The sequence below is a fragment of the Phascolarctos cinereus genome, unplaced genomic scaffold (genome assembly GCF_003287225.1).
Source record: "Phascolarctos cinereus isolate Bilbo 61053 unplaced genomic scaffold, phaCin_HiC Scaffold_4;HRSCAF=312, whole genome shotgun sequence".
In the NCBI taxonomy this organism is placed as follows: domain Eukaryota; kingdom Metazoa; phylum Chordata; class Mammalia; order Diprotodontia; family Phascolarctidae; genus Phascolarctos; species Phascolarctos cinereus.
In genome coordinates this window covers 96,447,731-96,472,786 of record NW_027555847.1, presented here as the reverse complement: position 1 = coordinate 96,472,786, position 25,056 = coordinate 96,447,731, and the positions used below count along the sequence as shown (strand labels likewise).

The following is a 25,056-nucleotide window of genomic DNA, read 5'->3' as shown; positions in this document are numbered from 1 at the left end:
GGGATTTCAAAAGGCATGATAATGTTCCCTCAAATACTCTGGCCTTCTTTGAAGTGTGGACCTTTTCCCCTCTGTCTCTCAAGCTAAAATTTCAGCCCTGTCCTCTTTTCAACTTAAGTTTTGGCTTGTAGGAACAGTTCATTTTTTATTTAATTTTAATTTTAATTATTTTTAGTAGGTTTACAAAAGAAGATGACAATGATGAAAAAGAACATACCAAATTTACTGGGATACAGCTAAATTAGTCTGCATGGGAAAAAGCATACATTAACAAAATAAGAAAGATAAGTATTAATTGACCGAACATTCATTAACTATTAGAAAGGCAACAAATACATTTAAAGTAACCATAAAAGAAAAATATAAAAAATTAGAGGAGAAATCATAAAATGGAAATAAACAAATCTATAGAAATGATAAATAAAACTAAGGGCTGATTCTTTGAAAACACTGAAAAAATTGAGAAATCTTTAGCCAATCTGGTTAAAGAGAAGAGGGTATAACATTAAATTAACAAAATAGAAACCTGCAGGAGCATTTTAGAAGGTCAGTAATGCAAAACTTTGAGGAAAAGTTTTGCATCCTTGGATGGAGGAGGCAGAGGTTTCCATAGAATGGCTGGAGGCACTGTCTCCCTGCCCTGTTTTGCCCTGTCTCAAGTACTGCTCTTTCTCTGGGGTGGAACATGCCGTGGGGTTGGGGGGGAATGGTGTCTCTAAAGGATCCCCATCTCTGTGGACTGATCATGGCTAGTGGACCACTCCTTAATCCATCACTGGCTCCTGAGGTTGTCAGGACCTATGATATTCTTATGTAGCACCTGGTTGCAAATGCTCCTTTTACTTCCTCAGAGGAGATTTTCTCATGTCCGTTATCAGTCTCTCACATATATGTTCTCTTTCTCTTTCCATGACCTCTACTGCTTCTAGCAACCCTCATTCCTTACCATTTCCCCAAAGGAGCCTTCCTCTCCTACATTGGGAAGACATGGAAGTAGGCAGTAATAGTGAGATGGGGGCATCCTGACTCATCATTCTTTCCAGAAGTGCTTTTCTGCCCTCTCCAAGGGGTGTTTCCCTGATCAACCCCTGCAGGTGCGTGCCCAATGGAGGATGGCAAGGTATAAAGAACCAGGATGGCTGTTTCTAGGCCAGAGAAGAAGAAGTAGCACCCTGTAACTATTAGCATGTGTGGTAAAGACCTATCTGCCCCACCATAATGGTCCCCAAATTTAAGTCAGCAATGTGGAATGAGGCAACAGGAGCCAGACTAATAGAATCCACCAATTATTCCAGCTCCAAAGGATCTTTCCATTCTCTGGACTACTCCCACACTTAGGTTCAGTATCATGTAACTGAACCCATTCTTACTTTCTAATTACTTTATACATATTTATTTTTTCCAACTAGATTATAGACTCCTTGGGGCACACATCATGTCTTATAGTTATGTTGCATCTCCCCACAGTGCCTAATATATAGATATTAGAGATAATGTGCCCTCATGAAATCTGGGACTGAATAAAAGAGAAAAGCTAAATTGTGACACAATGAGTTATGTTTCCACTCTGCTTGTAGTATAGTGGAAACAGTATAGATTTTGGAGTTAGGAGAGACTTATGTTCAAGTTCTGTCTCTGATATTTAACAGACAAGTGACCAAGAGCAAGCTATGACCTCTCTCAGTCTCAATTTCCTTATCTGTAAAATTGAGATGACACCTTCCTTCTCGTCCTGACAGAGTTATTATGAGGTTCAAGTAACATAATGTATAGGAAGGGCTTCATGAACCTTAAAGCTCTGTAAAAAGGTCAGTTATTATTACTTGTGCATCTGCTAGCAGGTCATTCCATGCCTCTGGGACTCATCAGTTTTCTCATCAGGAAAATTAGGGTGTATGTGTGAACTGGGTCACTTCTAAAGTACCTTCCAGTTCTTAAATCTATAATCCTATGATTGTAAGAATTCTTCTTAAATGTATAAAGAGATTTGGTATATAAAATTTTGAGACCAAAGCATTCATTATCTTCAATGAATAGAAAAGAAGAGAAAATAGATTTGAACTTTAGCATAAGCAGCCAAGTTAGACAGAGCTTAGTGAGAGAACCAAGTGAGGAAGAGATTCCGCATGGTAAAAGTTGTGAGACACCCCAAATGTGTAAGATCTCTGAACACACCGGCTGCAACACTGATTTGGATTGCTGGTGCAGCCCGTTTGGACAGCCACATCTTGTCAAAACCTTTTCTTATCTTCAGTTTTATAAGACGTATAATGACATTCCGTTCTAATGACAAGCACTTGGAGAAATACATAGAGAGCACTTACAGGTCTTTGGGCAGAGAGAGCAAATGTAACATCTCTAACATGTGCGACTTGGTAAAATTAAGTGAGCTGAATAAAAAGCACAGTGGCAAAGGGTCTGATTAAAAGAAGAAAAGTCACCTGGTGCATATTAGAGATCTAACAATAGAAACACAAATGATAGTCAGAGCCAAAGAGAATCCTTTTGCTTGGAAAGGACCCAATTGAATATAAGAGTTACAAATGATATGGTCTATAATTGAATGAGTGAATGAACCTACAGGGATTACCAGGATGACTAGATGGGCCCTGGAGAGACAGTTGTTTTTATGCTATGAAGTATTATACTCATAATCGATAAGGAAAAAGAAAAAACATTGGTTGGGCTGACACAATAAGCTGGTGAATGAAAATGCAGCTCCTACAAGTTCTGGTTGCTGAAAGTGTTTCAGCCCTATTCGTTTCTGTACTTTGGGGAAGAGCTGAACAAAACAGAAAATCCACATTCTCCACATTGTTATATTCAATCTAGCAAAGATTGCTGAGTATTGCACAAGTTTGTATTTACGCAGTACGTTTACATTTGCAAAGTTTTTCTCTCCCCATAATTATGCAAACTCCACACAACTAGTGTAATTATCATGTGCTTATTTTACAGAGGAACAAACTATAGAAGTAAAGAAATTTGCATAAGATGATTATCTGGAGGCATATTCAGAGTGAAGAAATTGAGCATCCCACATTCTATTCTAGCCTGTCTCCAAACCGTTGCTTTCCATCTTGCACCTCTAGGGAGGGACTTGCCCATTTTTTTTCTATTCTGTGAGAGATTTGTAAATTTACTTCAGTTTAGTGATATGTTAATCACAGAGCCAGAGAGATCCACAAAATATAGCCCACAGTGCAGGGAATCAAGTCACCAAGGCATTGGATAAGTCATTAACATGATGAAGGTGAGAAAGAGTCTTCATTTTGGATCGTAGAGACAGGACATCTTGCCATTCAAACAGGTTCAAATTCTTCCTCTTATACTTTCTTTTCTTTTTTTTTAGGTCCATAGGCAAGTTATTCCACCTCTGAGCCTAAGTTTCTTAAGCAAAATGGGGATGGTACCTGTATGGCTTAACTTGAAGTGTTCTGAGAATGGATTTAGATAACATATATAAAACAAAAGCAATACATTAAATTTCAGCTATTGTTGGATGGTGCATTTTGTGAATTTCAGAGTATGGTAGATGGGGATAACTAGGGCCAACAGACTTGGGTTTGAATACTATCTCTGCCATTTTCTTGCCTTTGTGACCTTGGGAAAATCAACTAACTGTCTTGGATCTCAGTTTCCTCAATTGTAAAATGAGGAGATTGGATTATAGGGCCTTGGAGGTCTCTTCTGGCTCTACCTCTGTGATCTGATGATCATTTAAGTTGTGATGTTTTTTCTATAATATGCTACTGGCTTTGTAATGGACTTGTGGTACATCATGGTGGAGGGAATTCCATTACCACCCATGTCAAAGTATTCACTGGCCACAGTACCATATCTGTCTATGGAATAGATAAAATATTCATGGAAGGCATCATCCTTGTTCCAATAAAGAACTGTCAAAAAATAGAATGTTGGAAGGAGTTCTGGGACAAATATTCAAGTTTGGAAGAAGGAGTTCCAGAGTATAGATTAGCCTGGAATTTAGACAACTGTCATACTTCTAGCAGTAGAAAATCACCATTAGCTGAAGGTCTTCTGGACTTCCAAATTTCCCAATAGCTGCCATAGTTATTTGGAACAAGATTAGGTATACATATCACTATTGTTCTGCAGGCTATCCTTGTCTGACCTGAGGTTTGGTAGTGACTGATTATGGGGCTTAGGTCAGATACTAGAGAGATCACTGGGGAAGGGCAGGGCAGGCAATTCAGGCCTGTTTCATCAGCAGGGAAGATGAAGAAGGTAGACCATGCTACTTTGGAAGGAGTATGAGTTCTGGAGCCAGAAGACCTGAGTTTGAATCCTGCTTCTGACAATTAACTACATGACCCTGGGCAAGTCACTTAATGTCCTTGGACCTATATTTCCTTGGTAATAAAATGAACCATAAAATTACCTTCCTGCTCTGGACCTAGATTTCATGATCCTGTGCTTGTCCTGGAAACTAGAATGAACCTGGGCTTGTGGGATATTTGGCATATGTCCAGATAGGGAAGATCTGGCAGCAAATATCAAGGGGATGGAATTTCAGGGTTAGGATTCTAGTCCCTAGATATAAGAGAAGCAAAGCAAGAGCCTAGTTTTGTGAGAACTTGGGGTCTGGGCAAGGAACCAAGCAGTGGCTAAATAATGATGGAAATTAGACAGATCTCAGTTTCAGTTGCCCTAGTGCCATGACAGGAGCTTAGTTATAAGAGACCAATCAAAGATCTTCATTCCTAGGACAGGGGTAAATCAATGGTCAGAGTGGGACTATTAGCATGGCTGATTTGGTGCTGAGCCACTCCACTGTGGACCTGTGGATGGTTCCAGAGGCTGCGTATGGGCTGAATCTTTAGGCAAGGAGGTGGAGGGATGTGGGGAAAGGGAGCCATGCCAATCCTCACGGTCCCTTAGCTGGCGAATGTGTAAGGGAGAGCTGACAAGGCAGGCCTTCGGGGTTTGTTCATGTCCTGTCTATCCTCATTTGTTTCAAGGACAATCTGCTGAGGAAGAATAATGAGCTGTCAGTGAATAGTTCTCAGGTCTTGCTCAAGCAGGTGGCAGTCATGTCAATGTTTGGCGGCACTGCTGAGAGACAGCTTGGGGGTTATTCGCGTCCATCGGCACTGGCACTGTCTTTGACCATAACTGTATCTTACTGGACATAAAGTGCCAAGGGACTGAGGCTGGCTATGTGTTCTCTGCTCTATATCACCTAATAAACCAAGTCTGTTGAATACATTTGAGAAGGATTTTGGATCGGTACCCCTTTTGGCATGTCTAAGCTATGTTTGGAAAAATTAAAATTGGACCATAAGATCTATCAGCTGTTCAGATTCTTCATAAGAATGAATAGCCCTCTCACTAACTATGGAGGGCTTAGACTGAACATGTACAGTTACTTGGAGCTTCTCCAGCTGAAGAGATGGAGAAGGTTGGGTGAATATCGTAAGGGAGAGTTATACCAGTTTTTTTAGTAGGTTATTTTCTGAATTTGCTCAATAATTGATAATATTGCTTTCTTTCATACTGTTTATGATGGAAAGGAGCAGATACTAAATTAAGACTTAATTTTCCAACTTAAAATACTTATCTAAAGGAAGGAGAGAGCCCAATGTATTTTTTTTTTGTCTTTTAGAGAAGTCCAATATGGTACAGCTTGGCCTAGTGAATATAATGCTCAAATTAGTATTAGAAGGCTTAGATTCTACCTCCAAGTGCTTCTGTCACTTACTAGCTATGTGAACTTGGGTATTCATAATTTTACTGGACCTCAGTTTCCTTATCTGTGTGTTAAGATAACGAAAGTTGTGGATGGATGATATCATGGTATAGAGCAAGGGTTCTTAACACAGGGTCTGTAAAAATTTTTTAATAATATCTTGCCATGTCATTATGATTGACTTTCTTTGTAATCTTATGTGGTTTAATTTAGGCATTTTAAAGTGTTCTTCTGAGAAAGGGTCCATGACACAAAAAAAAGCTCAGGACCCTTGGAATAGAGGGAAGAGTTCTCAGTTGGATTTAGAAGACCTAGGTCTGAATCCTGGCTCTGCCACTTATTACCTGTATGACTTGGGGAAAGTCACTTAAGCTGCCTAAGACTTAGTTTCCTCATCTGCAGAATAAGGAGCTTCAGCTCTCAGCTGGTGAGTTCCCCAGTCACTGTGTGTGCTCTGTTCAAACTCTGCACAGTTGACAATGGCAGTAAAGTGCTAGAATAAGAAATTACTGGTTAGCCATATAAAGTCTTTGACTTTCCAGTTTAAGATAGAATTGAAGCCTGGGGTGGATAGATTGTTGCTCCCATTCCATCTATTGACAAATCTATAAACCTTTGTGACCAATATGGATTGTGCTAAGTGGAAGTCCACAGATTCCAACTCTGTTCTCTATGTATGTTTTCTAAAAAAGCACTGTAGAGAAATGATTTTTTTCAAACATATTCTGCAGAATTGAACTGTAGATGTCATGAATTAATGACCAATGATTTTTTTTTCCTGCCATTTTCTAAGACCTATTACTGCTATAGGGAGCAGTACGGGCAAGAGAACCAAGTTCAGGGGGTGGAGGTCAGTCCTGGAATCTTCCACACAGGAGAGTCAGGGCTAAAAATCTCTTCCTGTGAAGAAGGCAAGGCCATCCTATAGGAACTAAACAGGAAGAAGCAAGCACTCAGTTTCTCCAGGAGCGGCCTGGCAGCTAACCTGTGTGATGTGGAAACATCATTTCTGGATATGAGTTAGAGCAGGAACTAAGTCAGTGGTAATCTTAGTCAATTTGCAAGAATTGGGCAGACAGGCCATCTGAGGAGTGGAGCTTTGGCTCTGGGCTGGGCTCTGGGTGACAGATATTTAGCCTGCTCTCCATTTCTAGACCAAGCTACGTTTCTGTAGATTTTTATTGCTCCTCTTGGAAATCACTTAACCTCTCAATGCTCTAGGCAATTCTCTAAGACTGTGAGCTGCAGAGAAATTGCTGACCTGTGTTGGTAAAGGGAATTTCCATGCTAAGGAATTCCCTGAGCCAATGAATCATGAGTCTAGTCTCTATTTCTAAGAAATAGTAAACTTGTTAAACAAACATATACAGAAACAAGCATTGTTAGCTTGGTACTGAGAAAGAAAAGTCGCCCTGATCCTGTGTATTGCTAGAGAGCGCTTTCCAATCTCACATAATACTTCGCTCCTACCTTTATAATCCATTTAATGTGGAATATTGTGGGTTATAATTTCTTCTTGTTGTCTAAACTTTGTATCTCCCTCAGTGCCCAGAACAGTTTTCTACAGATGTTTAATGAACGTTTATTGAATAAATCAAAGGGAATGAGGGGGCGAATGTCCAAAGAGAAGGCATTCTGGAGGCAGTGATCCATTAAGTGTATAGTGGGACAGGTTGGTAAACTCTGGAACTGTGGTGGAACTTTCATCTGTCATTATGGCACAGTAAGAAAGAGGGAGAGCCTAAGAAGGTTCCTGGGGAATTGATATGGAGTTAGATGGTTTCTTTGGCCATCCTAAGTTTGCTGTCCCAAACCAGTATCTTTTTTAATTTTAAAACAAAAATATTTAGTTGAGCATAGACAGAGATACAGATTCAGGAGAATTAAAAAAAAAAGATTACTCTTATGACCAAGTTTTTAAGAGTAAGAAGAGGCAAGGAAAAGGGAAAGGAGAGGAGAGAAAAGGAGGTACAAGGGAAAAGAAAAAAGAGATTTGATAAAGGACAAACAACTAGATACATGGGGGCAGAAGTTGGCAGACAGCCCTGGAAGCTTTTACATCCACTAATAAATACTTTTAGTGGGGAGCAGGGAAGGTGCTGGTGACAAAAGACAAAAGACCCCCAACCTCTGTTTTCCCAATTCAATCAATAAACACTTATTAAGTGACCACTGTAGTCAAGGATCACATTCAAATTATTGAACGGGATGGGAAAAAGTCATGAAAATGCTGCCTCCACTGAGGAAAGAGTAACCTAGTAGCCCTTTCCTCAAAGAGACCCTGGTAGCCCTTTCCTCAACTGCCTTTCTGTCACATCACACCAGGATCCTTTTGTCTGTATTCACACCATCTTCTGACTACCTCCCTCTCATCTGTGCCATCTCCAGTTCTTTCCAGTGGAAAGTAATGGAGTTTTCTCTCCTCAGTTTAATTGCTGCTTCTTGTCTTGCTTTCTACCTTTCTTTTCATATTCTACCTTCTTTTACAATGTGGTTTCTTATCCTTTTTTTAATTCCCGAATCCCTTAGGGAATCTGGCAAAGCCTCTGGACCCCTTCTCAGAATGATGTTTATAAATGCACAAAATAAATAGAATTACTAAGGAAACCAGAGGTTAGTGAAAAAATATATATATTTTTATCCTTTTCCCCAATCTAAGTTCATGGACCTCCTAAAAATCTATCCACATACCCTAGGTTAAGAACCCTTGTATTACAATTATTTGTGTCCATGTCTTATCTCTTCCCCCCCACATTAAATTATAAATATTAGATTTTAAGACCCCATCTTATTTCATCTTTGTATTTCCAGCACCAGGTCCAGTGTTTTGTACATCGCTGAAACTCCTTTAGAAATCTCATCCCCACCCTTGTTTCAAGTCCTGACATTCCTATTTATTACACTAAAGCCAGTGCTAGTGATCTATGGAAGTTTATGCAGCTTCCGAAAGGGCTTAATTTTCCACCAGGGAGTAGCTTAGACTTTGGAAGAAACTGGTCACTTTTGTTTTATGATAAACAAAGTGAGTCAAATTCCGCTTTTAAGCCAAGGTAGTTATTTAGGATCATTTTAATATTCCAGGATGAGAAATGGGGCCTCTGATGGATTGCAGCTTCCATTGGTCATTAAAATAGCAAAGTGTGTATGTTCTCATACACAGTAGAAAGATGCTGGCTATAGAGTGAGAGGAGATGGGTTTGAATCCCGGCTCTGCCACTTACTATCTGCGTGACCTTGGGCAAATCACTTCTCCTCTCTGGTCTCAGTTTTTCCATCTGTAAAATGAAGGGATTTCTTCTAGTTCTAAGTTTGATGTCATGCAGCCTAATTATGGATAAATTCTCTTACAGTTGTGGATTGGATCTAGATTGCCTTCTAACCTAGAGGCAGGAGACCTAGGTTTAAGTCTCATTTCTATCACTTACTAGCTAATGATAATGATAATAATTAGTAATTATTCTCATTATTAGTAATAGCTAGTCTTTAGAGAATGCTTTAATGTTTACAAAGAATTTTACATATATTATCTCATTTGATCCTCACAACCCAGGAGATAGGTGCTATTGTTATCCCCAATTTAAAGATTAGGAAATGGGGGGTCAGGGAGGTTATGTTACTCAACTCCCTTGAGACTTAGTTTCCTCCTCTGTAAAATATACTTAACTAGCTTCTTCCAGTGAAGTAACTTGCCCAGGTCACAGATACTAAGTGTCAGAGGCAGGATTTGAACCCAGATATAGGTGTAAGGAAAGGCTCTGTATTAGATATGGCATCTGAGCTATGCTTTGAAGGAAGCTACTAGGGATTTTAAGAAGTGCAGTTGCAGAGGGAATGCATGAGAATTAACCTGGAAAAAGGAATGGGGCTAAGATAAGGAATTTTGCATCCTTGGAATGAGCAGGTAAGTTTCACTGGAACAAAGAATGCATAATAGAGTTGCAAAAGATATGTTGGAGCCAGATTGTAAAGGGCTTCAAATTTCAAATAGAGGACTTTGTATTTTATCTTAGAGACAATTGGGAATAGGGATACAGAGCTTTATGGAAACAGGCCAGGGGTCATTATGATAATAATAAGTATATAGGCTAAGGATGTGGGTGCAGATAAGGAGGTAAAGCCTCTAGATGCAGAATATTCTAGAAATGAAGACGTCAATTCTGAAGGAAAATTTTAAAAGATCAACATGACAATGTCTGTGATCCCATTGACTCCTGTAGATTTGATTTGGTCTTTGCAAAAACCTCCTTCCAAAGGAGTCCTGCTGCCCTGACTGCTACTTCTGGACTGCATTCTTGGAAGCATTGGCTGCCTCCCAGCAAATCTCACTCCTGACAGTTTAAGGCTCTCAGAAGCCATCCATGAGTTTGGTCTTCCTGTGTTCACCTTGCTTATCTCTTAATCCTTTTAACTGCTAATCGTGTCATTGGCTCTTGTTTTCCTTCCAAAATCCCTGGTGATACCTAATTGATACTGGTCTGTGGCTCTCAACCTTCTGCTCTGTGCTTTGTCTAATTACTTGTCATCCTAAGTGTGAACTCTCCAGAAAACACACTTGCTTATTTTTGAACTATATTGAGACTAGCATTGTGATCTAATATAATTATTGCTAATATCAATATTAGATGCTTGGAGAACATATACGAATGCTTCTTGATTGATGGGTGATAGAGATAATTTTAAAAGGTTTTTGGAAAAAATTATGCTCTTAATTGATTTTGTGAACTGTCATGAATTATTATAGGGCACCCTGCTAAGCCCCTCACAAGTTAGCAACTACCCTATTGGGTCCAATAATTTTCCTTAAGAACATTTATCTGTGTTCTTTAGCTTGATGTTGACAGACTCCTAGGAAAGAAGCAAGGAAAGAAGGAAGGAAGGAAGTGAAAGAGGGAGGGAGGCAGGGAGAAATGGAGGGAGGAAAGATAGAAGGAAAAGGAAAAATGGAAAGAAGAAAGGATGCAAGTATTTGTTAAGTGCTTGCCACAGTGTCAGCTACTGAGCTCAGTGTTTTATAAGTATATCATCGATCCTTACAACAACCCTGGGAGTTAGGTGCTATGTTATATCCTCATTTTACGGTTGAGGAAACCAAGACAGAGATTAAGTGATTGGCCTGGGTTCACAAGCCAAGAAGTGTCTTACGCTGGATCTGAACTCAGGTCTTTCTGACTCCAGGCCCAGCCTTCTGTATACTATCAAAGAACTTCAGTCATAAGGTGAAGTTATACAGAGCATTGGATTTGGAAACAAAAAAAAAAATCTGAGTTTAAATCATGCCTCTGCTATTTACTATACAGACAAGGATGAAACAGGAGGAGGCATGGGTAGGCTGCAATCTGCACTAGTAGAGGGAGTATCATATATAGGAACTTTGCTTTATTGCACTTTGCAGAGATTAGGTTTTTTTTTTCCAAATTGAAGGTTCAAGGCAACCTTCAGATGAGCGAGTCTATTGGTACCATTTTTTTTCCCCAACAGCATGGGCTCACATTGCATCTCTGTGTCACATTTTGGTAATCCTTGCAATATTTCAAACTTTTTCATTATTATTCTATCTCTTATGGTGATCTGTGATCAGTGATCTTTGACATTACTATTTTGTTTCAGGGCACCATGAATCATGCCTATTTAAGACGATGTACTTAATGAATGTGTGTGTTCTGGCTGTTCTATTGGCCATTCCACCATCTCTTTCTCTTGCCTCAGGCTTTCCTATTCCCTGAGACACAACAATATTGAAATTAGGCCAATTAATAACCCTACAACAGCTTCTAAGTGTTCAAGTGAAAGGAAGAGTCAATTGATGGGGCAAACTTCATTATTATCTTACTCTAAGAAATTGCCCCAGCCACCCCAGCCTTCAGCAACCACCACCCTGATCAGTTAGAAGCCATCAGTATTGAGGCAAGACCCTCCACCAGCAAAAAGATTATGATTTTCTGAAGGCTCAGGTAATGGTTAGCATTTTTTTTTTTAGCAATGAAGTATCTTTTAATTAAGGTATGTACGTTGTAATTTTTTTTAGACAAAATACTGTTGCACAATTAATAGATGACAGTATGGTGTAAACAACTTTTATATGCACTGGGAAACAAAAAAAATAGTGACTTGTTTTATTGTGATATTTGCTTTATTTGATGCTTTATTGTGATGGAACTGAACTTGTATAGTATCTTCCAGGTATGCCTGTATAGGCAAGTCACTTAATATTGCTAGTTTTAGTTTCCTTATCTGTAAAATTGGGCAATCATGCCTGTAGTACCTACCTTATAGGATGGTTAAGATCGAGTGAGATAATGTTTGTAAAATGCTTTGCAAGCCAGGGAGCAAAATGAGCATCAGCTAATATTACTTTTCGAGCCTACAGACCCATTAAGTGTTGTAATATTCCTGGGGAAGACAGATGTTAAGGAAGACAGAATTAGCTTATCCTTTCTTGTATATTCCAATAGATCTGTGATCTCACTGAAAAGGTATTTCCTCCAATAACAGATCACAAATCACCCATACCCCTTGTCCTGTGTGATTCTTCTCCATTTCCTTCAATACGTTTGCCCTGGAATCTACACAATGTGCTGGATATCTTCCTTATCTTTTCCTGATATCACAAGATTTCCAGTGGATCACACAGCCTGTTCATTGGTCATTCCTAAACCTCAAAATGTGACCAGCCCATTTTCTTTTCAATAATACATTTCTCTGATGACAACCTTTATGTAGGCCCTGCAGGCTGCTCATTCCCATCATATACCTCTCCTTTGCTCTCTGAGGACAGATTTTTGGTTCTTTTGATACAATGTTGTTTCATGACTCTCAGTCATACAACACCAGTAGAATATTGATAATAAGAATATAAGTCATGTTTTCTTATATGTGGCAAGAAAAAAAAAGATCCTAGCAAAATCTGTGCTGTTGCTCATCTCCTTCCACCTGTTAGACTATAAGGCCTCTGAGGGTGAAGACCAGGTGCCTTTTTGACTTTGTATCTTCCCCCTCATCTGGGTAGAATTCTGCACATAATACATATTTGATAAATGCTTATGAAGTAAATAAATGAATGAATGAATCCTTGGATTCCCATTGCCACTATAGGATGTAAGAAGCAATGTATCATTTTGTAGGAAAAACCACCTTTTTTTTTAATATATAAAGCATATATTAAAATTTTTCTGAATTGTAAAGGAGTACTTAGTTTTAGAAGAGACCTTAAGCATGCCCCGTGGTATCCATTCTTACATTCATAAAGCATTATGGCCTTTGAAACTGCATTTAAAATATTTATGCTTCATTTGGAATGCCCCTAATTATGTGGTAATGAATTAGTTGTTAAGTGAATTAGCTGTTTACCACGGCATTTCTTGTTCCGTGTAGCCCTTTTCCCTCCTTGGCCTGATTTAAATCACAGGAAACTTGCTTGCTATTCAATTTTTTATCAGAAGCAATAATGGAGCAACTGTGCAGTCCCAAATGAAAAGAATAACATAAGAGAATTCATTATGATTGACTATCTTAGGTACTATTAGATGGATAATTAGTTTAATCTCAGCATGTTTGGATAGTTTTTTTTTTCTTCCTCTCCTTTCCAATAAAGATAAGTGTTTAAGAAGGGGGAACTAATTTGACTTCTTGAACATGAAGTCTTTCTATATGTAATGTAGAGAGAGACAGTGCTTTTATTCTAGGGAGAATATTACAAAAAAAAAGATCCAACATTTTTATTATTGGAAGATATGCATGATAAAGATGAGGGTATGGTCCAGGGGTTGTGTGGAGGGTAATGGTCCTGTTTGTTTCACTTAGTATTTTGATCTTACCCCTAACTTCAGCAGCTTGATAATAAAAGAGGATCTTGAGAGGAAGAAGGCTACCACATGTTAGCCTCACCATAGTTCCTTTGGGTTTAGAAGGAGCAGAGATCTTGAAATAGCATTGGGGATGTAGACTTATGCTCAGGGAATTAACAGGAGCTGAAAAGTCTTTTTTAATCTCAAGATAGATAGTCTTCTGGGACCAAGAGCCTAAATAATATATTTCATCTGAACCCAAGAGATTTGGGTGGTATTTCTTGGTGGCTTGGCTAGGTGTGATGACTTTTAGTTCTTGGGTTTTGTCCTAAATAAGCTATAGCTCTCTCCACCAGTGAAAGGTCTTTTCTAACCACTATATTCAAATGGATGGCAGCAGAGAACAGCAAATGGCCCTGAAGCTTAGCAGATGACAACAGAGAGCAACTTGATGACTATAAGACCAATGGATCTAGCCAGCTGAATCTACAGGGAATAGAGACATGATATCCAACAAAAAGTAGCAGAATGTCACCAGAGCAAATCAGCAGCTGTGTACTGTCAAAAGTTTGAGTTGCTCTGGAGGTATGTGTTCCCTTTCGTGCATGTTCCCCAATCACATGTGTATGCCCCTCCATGCATCTTTCTTGGTCATGTATATTACATGTACGTCCCCCTCCACTGGTGGTATGGAAGGCTGTGGAACAGTGTACCTTATGAGTAAATAGGGGGCATCTTTTTTTCTCACTTTATTTTTTGTTTTGCTTGACTAAATAAATGTTTTTGTTGTTGTTGTTTTGCTTTGAGCTATGTTCTCTGGTTGGTTGTTAAAAGTAAATATATAAGTGAGGGTTCATTAGCTATGGTTGTGAAGGGATACTAATTCACAGAGTGCCTCAAGCCTGGGACTATCTGTTTTAGGGTTTTATCCTGAGGAGGGCTCCAGGGATTACAGTAAGAAAAAAAAAAGAGATTTTAATAAAACCTGTGCTGTTATTCTTCTTTGTTTTAAATACTAATAGTCACTAAAGTAACTATTCCTTGGTAATTAAAGTTTGGGAGGATATGGTCCCATTTACATTCAAGTAGTTTCTTAAATCTGTTAAACTCAAACAAAAGAGCTCAAGTTTCAGATGAACTTAAACATTTTGTAATCATGGCTCAATTTGGGTCTGGCAAACCTTTCCTTTTGTATTTAGCCCAGGATGCTGAGAAAATAAGCAGAGGGAGTTATGTCACCTGAAATCTTGAACCTAAACATTGCTCCTGTATGCTGCAGCTTAGTGAAATAATGGACTTTTGCCAAGTGGATGTTGGCTATGCTTACAAAATGCCAGCCAATTCATTCAGTTGAGTAAGAAGGCTCCAGGAAACTAATAGTGCCCAGATCAAATAAACAACTTGATTGAATGAAAATGTTTACTTTTCCACTGTTAGGTTGGCAAGATGAATATTTGAGTGAACAACAAAGATCAGAGGTAAAGATAAAGGCAACAGCAGCATGTCAGAGTTCAGGGTTTCACATGTTAAATTCAAGAAAGGAAGCTTGAGTCTAATGGTCAGATGATGTACTCTTTCTGCTGGGTTGGCTCCTTCACTGAAGAGCCAGATTCTCTTGATCAAAATAAATACTTTGATGATAACATCTGTCCCCATGTAAAGTCGATAGTCTGAGCATCACTCCCTCAGCTTTGCTCTACTTGGCATTTTCCCCATCACATATGTTGCTATCGTCACCTAAAGAGCATATAGTGAAAAGCATCACAGATCAGGAGCTGGGAATCAGAAGACCTGAGTGGCTTCAGGCTTGAAGCACAACTAGGGATAAATTCTGCCATCCTTTGTTTTCTCCTTTTGAAAAAAGGAGTAGGTTGACACTTGTGGCCAAATAATATCTATCATATGCTCTGAAACAGTTTAAAAAGTGGCAAGATTAAAAAAAATAACGCCACTTTAAGTGAAGTTTCTGCTTTATTAAAACAAAGAGCTGAGGTGTGGTTATCTGAAAGCTCTTACGTGGCAAATTGTGTTTCATGTACTCTTGTGGTCACTGTTCTAGAAAATAAGGCTGCCAAAGCTCTTTATGCTAATATTTCTTTCTAAAAATTATTGTTTCTTGATGAAAAGAAATCTATTTTATCTCCCTCCTACGCCTACCCCATTAAAACTACTGCACCTTAGTCTTTTCCAAAGAAATAATAATATCCTAGCATTTATATAATGCTTCAAGGTTTACAAGGTACTCTACAAATGTTATCTTATTTGAGTCTTAGAGCAACTGTGGGAGCTGGGTGCTATGATTATCACCATTTTATAACTGAGGAAACTGAGGTTAAATGACTTGCCCAAGATCACACAGCTAAGTGTCTAAGGCAGGATTTGAACTCTTCTTCCTGACGCCAGGTTCAATGCTCTATCTACTGAGCCACCTACCTTCCTCTGAAAACAAAACGCCTTTATACACACACACACACACACGCACACCCCGCCTCCCAAAGATAATGGACATCTTTCTTCTCTTGACACTTTGAAAAACAAAAACATTCCACACAGATAGCCTGAACATTTTTTTTTCTGAAGTAAACAGGCCCTGCTCTTCACAATGCCCATCAATGAAAAGAAACCTAGAAAACACAAAGCAATCATCATCTTTGTTCTGTAAAAAAAATTTCCTTGTTCATTTATTGAATATAAATAAGGATCTACATGAAGAATGGTTGGGCCTGTGCACAGCTGTTATGGATACAAAGTGTACCTCTGGTATCGTCACTTGAAAATTTGGGGCACTCCTGCAATCAATTCAATTCTTTCCGATGACACCTTCCTCAGCTGCTCAGTGCTCTCATGTAGGTACTCATCTTGTGGGGCTTCACCTGTGCTTATCTTATCTGGGCAGCTGCTGAAGCTCTTAACTTTTTACTTCCCTCAACAAGTAAGCCAGCCCTTTGTCTTATTTTTTTAGCACCTGTCTTTTTTTTTTTGTAGGATGATCTGATCAATTTAAAAGTATTCATAAGTTAGGCAATAATTTTTAATCTTCTCAAATCCCACATGCCTATAGGCATCTTTGAGAAACAATACTTTAACCCAAAGAAACACCAAATGATATGAATTTCAGGAACCATGGCAGGCAGGGCAACCAAGTAGACTTGGACTGTGGGAGCTTCTTAGCAACTTAAAAATTATATCATGTGAATGGCTATATTTTCTGCATATCCGTAGCACCTACGTATATGATCAAAAGCCATCTTACCAGTTATCATTTCAGTTCTTTTATTCTTGATCTGTGGAAAATTATTTGACCTATTACATTTAATAACATGTGCCATCTTTTTTTCAGTCTATACCGTATCTGTGAATTTGGGGATCTTCCTCCTTTGGCATTTGGCCAGATATTGATCCAATCATCAATGTAACTGTACTTTCCAGTCCCAGTAAAATTATATGTGTATACACATGTATGTTTGAACACACACGTTCTCCTCATCTGCGTCTAGGTTGCCATAACTTCCCTGGTTTACCCTTTTCTTAGTGGGAAGTAAAAAAATGCAGAACATTGTATCATGCCACTGATGTATTTCAGAGCACATGAGAGTGTTTTATTGCATTTCTAGGAAAGCGTGAACTAGAAAATAACTCTACTATATTTGGTAGAACACACACCTGAGTGTCCAATTTAGAATGGTAATCTGCAGTTCAAAAATATTTGCTTTTTAATTAATATTTCCTAGTTTTCTCTCTTGCCTCTTGTCATCTTTACTCCTATCAAGTAAGATTTTTTTTCTGTGGCTAGTTGCCTAGTGGATATTCCAAACTGGATGTTTCAGAGACATCTTACATTTAACATGTCTAAAACAGAACTCATTATCTTTCTCCCTAAACCTCTTCCTCTTCCAAACTTCCTTATTTTTGTTAAAGGCAATACCACATTTTCAATGTCTCAGGTTCATAATCTCAGCATTATTGTTAGACGCCTAACTCTTAATTATCCTGTGTTTATAATCAATTGCCAAATCTTACCGTTCTGCCTTTGTAGCATCTCTTACATGCTACCCCTTTTTCTCCACTCACATAGCTACCATCTTAGTTCAGGCCCTCATGATCTCTCCTCTGGATTATGGTAACAGATTCTTAACTGTTGGGCTTGCCTCAAGTCTCTCACCACTCCAGTTCATTCTACACACCCCTGCCAAACTAATTTCCTTAAGTGCAGATCTAACTGTGTGACTTCCCCATTCAACCGACTCCCATGGCTTCCTATTGCCTCTAGAATGAAATAGAAATTCCTTTGTTTAGCTTTTAAAGCCCCACCTGTCCCCCACCTCCCTTTCCAGCCTCATCGAACATTACCACTTTCCTTCTCCAGCACTCTGTAAACTAGTTAAACTACCTTTTTCTCTGTTCTCCTCTCAATACATTCCATTTTCATCCCCTTTGCCTTTGTTCCCCATTCTGGAGTGTTCTTCTCCATATCTCTGCCCCATAGAGTTTCTGTCTTCCAGGTTAGATACCATCTTCTACATGAATTTTTAAAAATCTCTTCAACTAGGAATGCTCTCCCTTGCAAACTACCTTACATATTACCACTTTCTGCTTATATATTTACTTTATATTTATGATGTGTATATTATTATATATACTTTTGTTCCCCCATTAGAACATAAATATTGTTTGAATAAAGATTTTTCAGTTCTTTGTATTTGTATCCCCAGTGCACAGTATTATTTATTAAGATTTTAATAAATACTTATTGATTGATTGAATGCTTCTGATTTGAAAAATTTCAAGCTTTTTTTACATATAGGAAAAAATGAGTTAAGCAATCCCAGGACTATCATCAGGGTCCCATGATTCTTGACATAAGTTTCACAACTTATGACACAGATTCTCTTCAAGGACAGACACAGCACAGAGGAAATTAAGGCTGCAATAATTCATAAAAGGATGTGAAAGGTATAGTTTCACTTCTAGAGTCTAAAGAAAATCAACATATTTGGGAAAATTGGTTGAACCAGCTCTACATGGTGAACTGATATAATTTTTGATATAATTTTTGTACCATCTCAAAAACTTCAAGTTATTTTTATATTAAAATAAGCTTTATAATTTAGTTTTATTGTGCATTACCTCTTGTATTTCCCTTAAAGCAAAAGGTTAAGTGCATATTTATTAAAACTTACCTATAAACCGGATGATCCTTCGGAGCAGAGGGCTCAGGTAACAGCATTCTCCCGTCAAAATCATTTTCTCCTGGGCGATCAAAGTTTCTCTGGTAGACTTTATGAAATACATGGACAGCTCCCCGATAAAAATCTGGGAAAGAAAAGTTTGAGAAACTTCAAAGCAGAGAACTGTATAGTAAGAGGCTAACATTGTTATGAAACCCTTTGGGGAAGCTCAAGCTATTTTGTCAAATGAGAAAGACAGAGTCCTAGGCAATAGTTTGCTTTGAGCTGTTCAAGAGAACTAAGGAAAGAGTTCTTGGATAACATCAGTTCTATCCACGTTGAAATATTAAAATCTTTGCTGAAACAAAACACACTGGAAATACAAACCTTCCAAATATGCTGGAAGGGTGGATGTGTAGTCTATGATACAGCTGAGCATTTTTATGCTTTCAATGTGAGTATGTGTGATGGTGTTAGTAGGGAGGGTCAAAGTGAGGAATATATTAGTCTCTAGAATTCTGTCTACACAATGGCAAAACAACTAATGAATAAATAAATAAACATGAAGATGATTAATACTCAAGAACAGGGTTCTTAACTAGGGATCCATGCACTTATTTTAAAATATTTTGAAAATGATTTCAGTGTAATTGGCTTCCTTTGTGATTCCCATGTATTTTATGCATTTAAAAGCATTATTTTAGGAAAGGGTCCATAACCTTCAGGGCAGCTAGGTGGTACAGTAGATAGAGTGCTGGGCCTGGAGTCAGGAAGACCTGAGTTCAAATCTGACCTCAAACACTTGCTAGCTGTGTGACCCTGGGCAAGTCATGAAACCCTATCTGCCTTAGTTTCCTCTTCTGTAAAATGATCTGGAGAAGGAAATGGCAAACTATTCCAATATCTTTTCTAAGAAAACGCCAAACAAGGTCATGAAGAGTCAGGCGTGAATGAACAAAACAACAACAAGAATAACAACCACCACCATAGGCTTCACCAGATTACCAAAGGGGTTCCTGACACAAAAAAGATTAAGAACTCCTGGTTTAGAATCGGAACAAACTGTGATGCTAGAAAATTTGTTTGTTCTTTTATATTCAATTCATAGTAGACATTTAATAAGGGACTTAGGTAGCACAGTGGATAGACGGCTGGGACTGGAGTCAGGAAGACCTGAGTTCAAATCTCACATTATATACTTGCTTGCTATATGGCCTTAGCCAAGTCACTTAACCTCTGTTTGCCTCAGTTTCCTCAAGTGTAAAATGGAGATAATAATAATAATACCTCCCAGGGTTGTGGTAAGGATCAAATAAGTTAATATTTGCAAATACTGGCACATAGTAGGTACCACATAAATGTTAGCTATTATGATAAGTGTATCTTAATTGATTTTTTTCCCTATTTGCTGTTGTCTCTTAAGTCACTCTTCTTTCTCTGGTCATTCCTGCCTTCTCTCTATCTACTTTCTTTTTCAACCCTAAAAATCCAATTTTAGTTATAAAAGGGCCCTGGATCTTTTGGTTTGTAGCATGAACAATGGTCCAAAGTCAGGGGATAACTCGAATGAAATGAAATCCCTTTCATATTCCATTTTATGTCTCACTGCTCAAGGCCCATTTTCATTTCAATATCAGAATTGCTCATTTTCTAGAATGCTTATGCCATCACTTCAAACTTATCATATCTGGCTACCAAGAGAATAAGGAAATAGGGTAAGGACCAGTGCTCTAAACTCAAGTGCCCTGGAAGGAAATGAGCAATGATTCATTGGCTCAATTGGTCACACCTACTGAGTAACTGGGGCCAAAAGGCCAGTCACCACAGCAGAGGCTAGGAGGGAGAACAGGCATATGGCAAAGAGCAAATATTCATCCGGGCAGTTCTGTGGGAACCATATTCCTGTCAGCTTGTTCTGTTACAGTCAGGTAGCCTGGTCCTATATCCATCATCATGATGCATTGCTTTGTTGCTTAGAATCTGACTGAATTCTATTTATAGCTTATTGAGACGGGTTTTGATAAATAGTAACAATGGCTGAATGCATAGCAGGATATTTGTATGGTACCTTGTGTTCTGGGGTCTCCAGTATCTGAGATCCCTTCTTCAAATGCCCTTTTGTGTGAATCTTTGTGGTGACTCCCTTGGGCTTAACCCTTTTGGAAGTGACACAAGAGACTTATGTCAGACCTCAGGCTCTGAGCAGGGACCAGCAAGACAGGGGATGGGGTGGGTGAGAGTTTCTGCTTCTACTTGTTTATGGCAGGAAGAAAATAAGGAATTGGCTTTGAGGCTCTAAATTTTTATTATAAAAAGATGACACCGGAGGAAAAAAAAATGTCTTCTCAGTTGGGTGGATCTGACTGAAGGCTACTCATAGTACCAGAGGGATGTGAGTCTTAATGGCTTCTTAAATAAAATATCTTGAGAACCTCATATACAAACTGTTATCTTCTCTCTCTCTCCCCTACGTAAACACACATATATTCTGAGGACTCCATAAGCTTTCCCACTACACAAAAAATGGTTAAGAAACCCTGCTTTAAAAGTTACGAATTGTGACACTAGAGAATCTGTTCCTTCTTTTAAATTCACTAAATATATATATATATATATGTATATATATATACATATATATATATACACACACACACACACACACACACACTATATTTGGGGAAGAGGGAAGGGGGGACAGAGAGAGGGAAAGAGAGAGGGAGAGGAGTTAACTCTTTCATTTTGTAGACAGGAAAACTGAGGCTCAGAGAAGGGAAATAAATTGCCTTAGGATACACAGCTGGTGAGTTGCAGAGCTGAGATTTGAACCCAGGTCTTCTAACCTCAAATCTAGGGCCCTTTCTTTTGTGCCAGACCATCTTCATTGTAAAACCACTCACATGGCAGATGAGTATGTGAAACATAACTGTCTTCCACAATCATATGGATATACTCAACACTAAACATAGCCGTACACCCAGCAGCTGGCACACAAGTGTGGCTAGTTTTATAGTGTTCTGTTTCTATGGTAATATGGCAAACAATTCTCTTCTGAAGCAGTTCAGGCTTCCCACTCCTAAGGAGTGAGCTGCATGAAAGTGAATTTCCTTCTGTATTTTAATGCTAGACATTGTCTGACACACCTGCCTCCCCGTTCAGGAGAATGTGGAGGTGAGCAGAAGTCTCACAGCACAAGCCCAGCAAGATTATGTGGGCTTAGAAAGCCTGTGCTCCAATTAAAATACCCATAAAGGTTTCCTATTCACAGAATATAGAAGTACGTGTGCACACCTGTATATGCTTACAACACACATACATGCACACACATATTCACAAACGCACACACCAGTGTCTTGCACTGTTTGGCCCATTCTTTGGACCTGCTCTATTTCTGGTTTTGCTGAAACTTGCTTTGTTTGGCCCTAAACTGTCCTTTTTACCTTCACCCTTGTGTGTTTATTGCTTGTTTACTGGTGATTGCTTTACTGAGGTTTATTGACACCTTCTTTGCTTCTGGCCTTTCTTGGACTCTATGAGGGGAAACTTCTGTTGTTCACCTCTAAGATGAAGAGGTCTGTCCTTTGTTTTTGGCCTTTTGGGGATGCTAAATCAACCCCCCCCCTCCAATAAGCCATAGCTCTTGAATCCCCTTTGGTATCAGTCAGGCCCAGATACATGATACTACAGCATGAAAGACCTTGGTCAATGCCATGGAAAGCTCATGGCTTGCCTCATGCTGCTGTCCATGGCCCTGAACAAAAATTGCCTTTGAAAAGTAAGAGGAGTTCTGCCTTGTATGCCAGACCGTACAATCACACGGTTTCTATGCAGGACTTGATTCTGCTTGAAGCAAGAAATTAAATGGGATGAGAGGGTGTGTCTCTCATGCTGCCTGGCTTCCAATTCGCACCATGTGCAGCCTTTGCTTAGTGTTCCAGATTTCTGATTGGTTTTGGCAGGGGCTGGATCCCTCCATCTGTGCTCCTGCCATGCACACACAGTCCACACCCATCACAGAGCTCACTGAGCTATTGGGCGCGTGCGATTTTTCCATATGCCTGGCCCTGGCTGCCCCATACACTCTGCCCTGTCTGGCTGTTTCACTGCCAGACATAGTATAACTCATAGCAAATGGAATTAGCCTTGGGTGAAAAAAATTGCTGAATCTGCACAGTAGATTTGGCAAACGAATGAACTGGAAAATGAATCCCATTTTCTCTTTTCACATCTCCTGTCTGTGACTGTTGCTATCCCAAATTAGTTAGTCCATTGACCCTCTGTACGGCTTAAGTGACAAGAGCAACTGAAGATCCAATTTGTGGTACACTACTCACATCACTGAGAAGTGTGCTAACTTCCAGGATGTAGACACCTGAATGGCAAAAAGCTGCAATCTAAGCTAGCATGCAGCAGCTTGGTCAGGTCCAGAGAAGTCCTGTGTGTTAATGTTTCACAGGATACTTACCTTTTCATCTTCTCCACATATTCTTACTTACATATACTCTGTATTTCAGTCAAACTATTCTCCTCATTGTCACCTGATAACATATTTCCCATCCCTTCCTCCCCCTAAGCTGACTGCAATGCTGTCCTCCTCTCTGTCCCCATCTTTATCTATCAAAATTTCAGAGCCCTTCAAAATCAAGGTTAGCTGTTGTTTCCTCCATGAAGTCTTCCCTATTTTTCTCATGTGAGAGGGCTCCCTCTCTCTCTTTCCAAATCACATCATCATCCACATTCTTAAGCACTTAAAATCTACTATATTGCAGCTATCTGCGTACATATTTTATCTCTGTTAGATTGTAAACACACCTTAAGGAAAAGGATTGTATCTTAGAGCCATGCATTTTCTCTAGTGGCTGCAAAGTATCTGGTATACAATAAAGGTTTGTTGAATGAGTGAATATTAGTAGGGAAGAGGAAGTGATAAAAATTGCACAGCATTTTAGTAGATTACTCTTAGAGCATGAAATATAAAGTTTACATGGGGAAATGTTTAGAATAATAAGTATTCAAATTATAAAATTGTAAGACATAATGTGGCTGGACTTATAAATGTATTGTAGAGGAGAGAGAGAGAGAGAGAGAGAGAGAGAGAGAGAGAGAGAGAGAGAGAGAGAGAGAGAGAGGGAGAGAGAGAGAGAGAATCAGATTGTAATATGTGAGAGATAATGAACATGAGCAGTTTAGAATTCTGTAGCCAGAAAAGCTTTTGCATTTTCGTAGAACAGAGGAATTGATGGAGTGAGAAATACACAATCTCTTTATTATAGAATCTCTCAAGACCTTTTCTGTTTGAGGAAGAAGAGATCTGGGGAGATTTGCTTTAGTCAAGGGGTATGAGCAAACCTAAAAACCAAAATGAGTTCCTGTCCATAATTATGTTAGATGACAATTGAACTGAGAAATGCAAGGGAGACAGTAGAGGACGAAGTGATTAAAAAGTAGTTTGGAAGAAGAGAAACAGTGTTTACTGTTTAAGATTTCTAAGAGGAGTTCAAAGGGCACATCTGCTTGATATCACATTGGCTTCTGCATCTTCTGGTGCAGTACGGGTGAAGAAGCAAAAGATTTGTAGACATTGACTGACATACAATGTCTTTGCGAGGTTTAGTTGAGAAGAATAAATAGAACTTAGTAGCCACTATCTGTGAATGCTGACTGAGGAGTTATCGACCCCTAGGGAGATGGTTACTAACCCTAGCAATTCTAGGAGGTGGAGGATTGAATTGCAGGTGACCCTAAAGATGGCATCTCAGCTGAGAACTATGGTTAGGAAGCAGAAAGAAATGGAAAGAGCAGGGTGATAGTTGATCTGTAGATCAACAGTAGATGATGTAGGCAACTAAAAGAGTTTGGTGAAAGAGATGTAACGATAGCGTTCTGGCTTTACAAGTGGCTATCCAGTAGTTGGCTTTGATGACCAACCAGATTGGAGGTCAATGCCTGATGGGGGCTATGGGGAGTGGAAAGCCATGATTGGCAGGGATCAGTACATGCATATTTTCCTTTGGTGAACAGCATCTCCTGGAGGAGAGAACATCTGGCACAGAGCAATACAATCATCAGTAGAAGACATTGGCATTTTTGTAGTATTAGAGGTATTAGTTGCCTCTTCACATGTGTATGCTGGCCATCTGTTCCCTAGGTGTACATTTCTCACATGTGAATATCCTATATGTGATTTTTATAAAGTTACACTTTTCTTGCCGAGTATTTATGCATTTATGAAAAGTTTGAGGTGTGTGTGCACGTGTGTGTGTGCATTCAGTCATTTTATTTACTGCATTTAGTTAAAATGCCTTTGTTGTGAATTGTTTGTCTTATTCTGATTAATAAAGGTGAAACATACCAATAGAGGTTCTTCAACCATAGTTTAGAGAGGATTCTGAAACAG

The 25,056-nt window shown here is 39.0% G+C and overlaps 1 protein-coding gene across 1 annotated transcript in view; it reads right to left on the bottom strand.

Annotated features, from left to right (window-relative positions):
• PLPPR1 (phospholipid phosphatase related 1) overlaps positions 1-25,056 on the bottom strand; it is a 318,401-nt gene that overhangs the window by 25,012 nt on the left and 268,333 nt on the right. Inside the window, exon 4 of the mRNA XM_020998895.1 lies at positions 18,675-18,807. Within this exon, the coding sequence (XP_020854554.1) occupies positions 18,675-18,807 (133 nt within the window). The remainder of the gene's footprint in view (positions 1-18,674; positions 18,808-25,056) is intronic.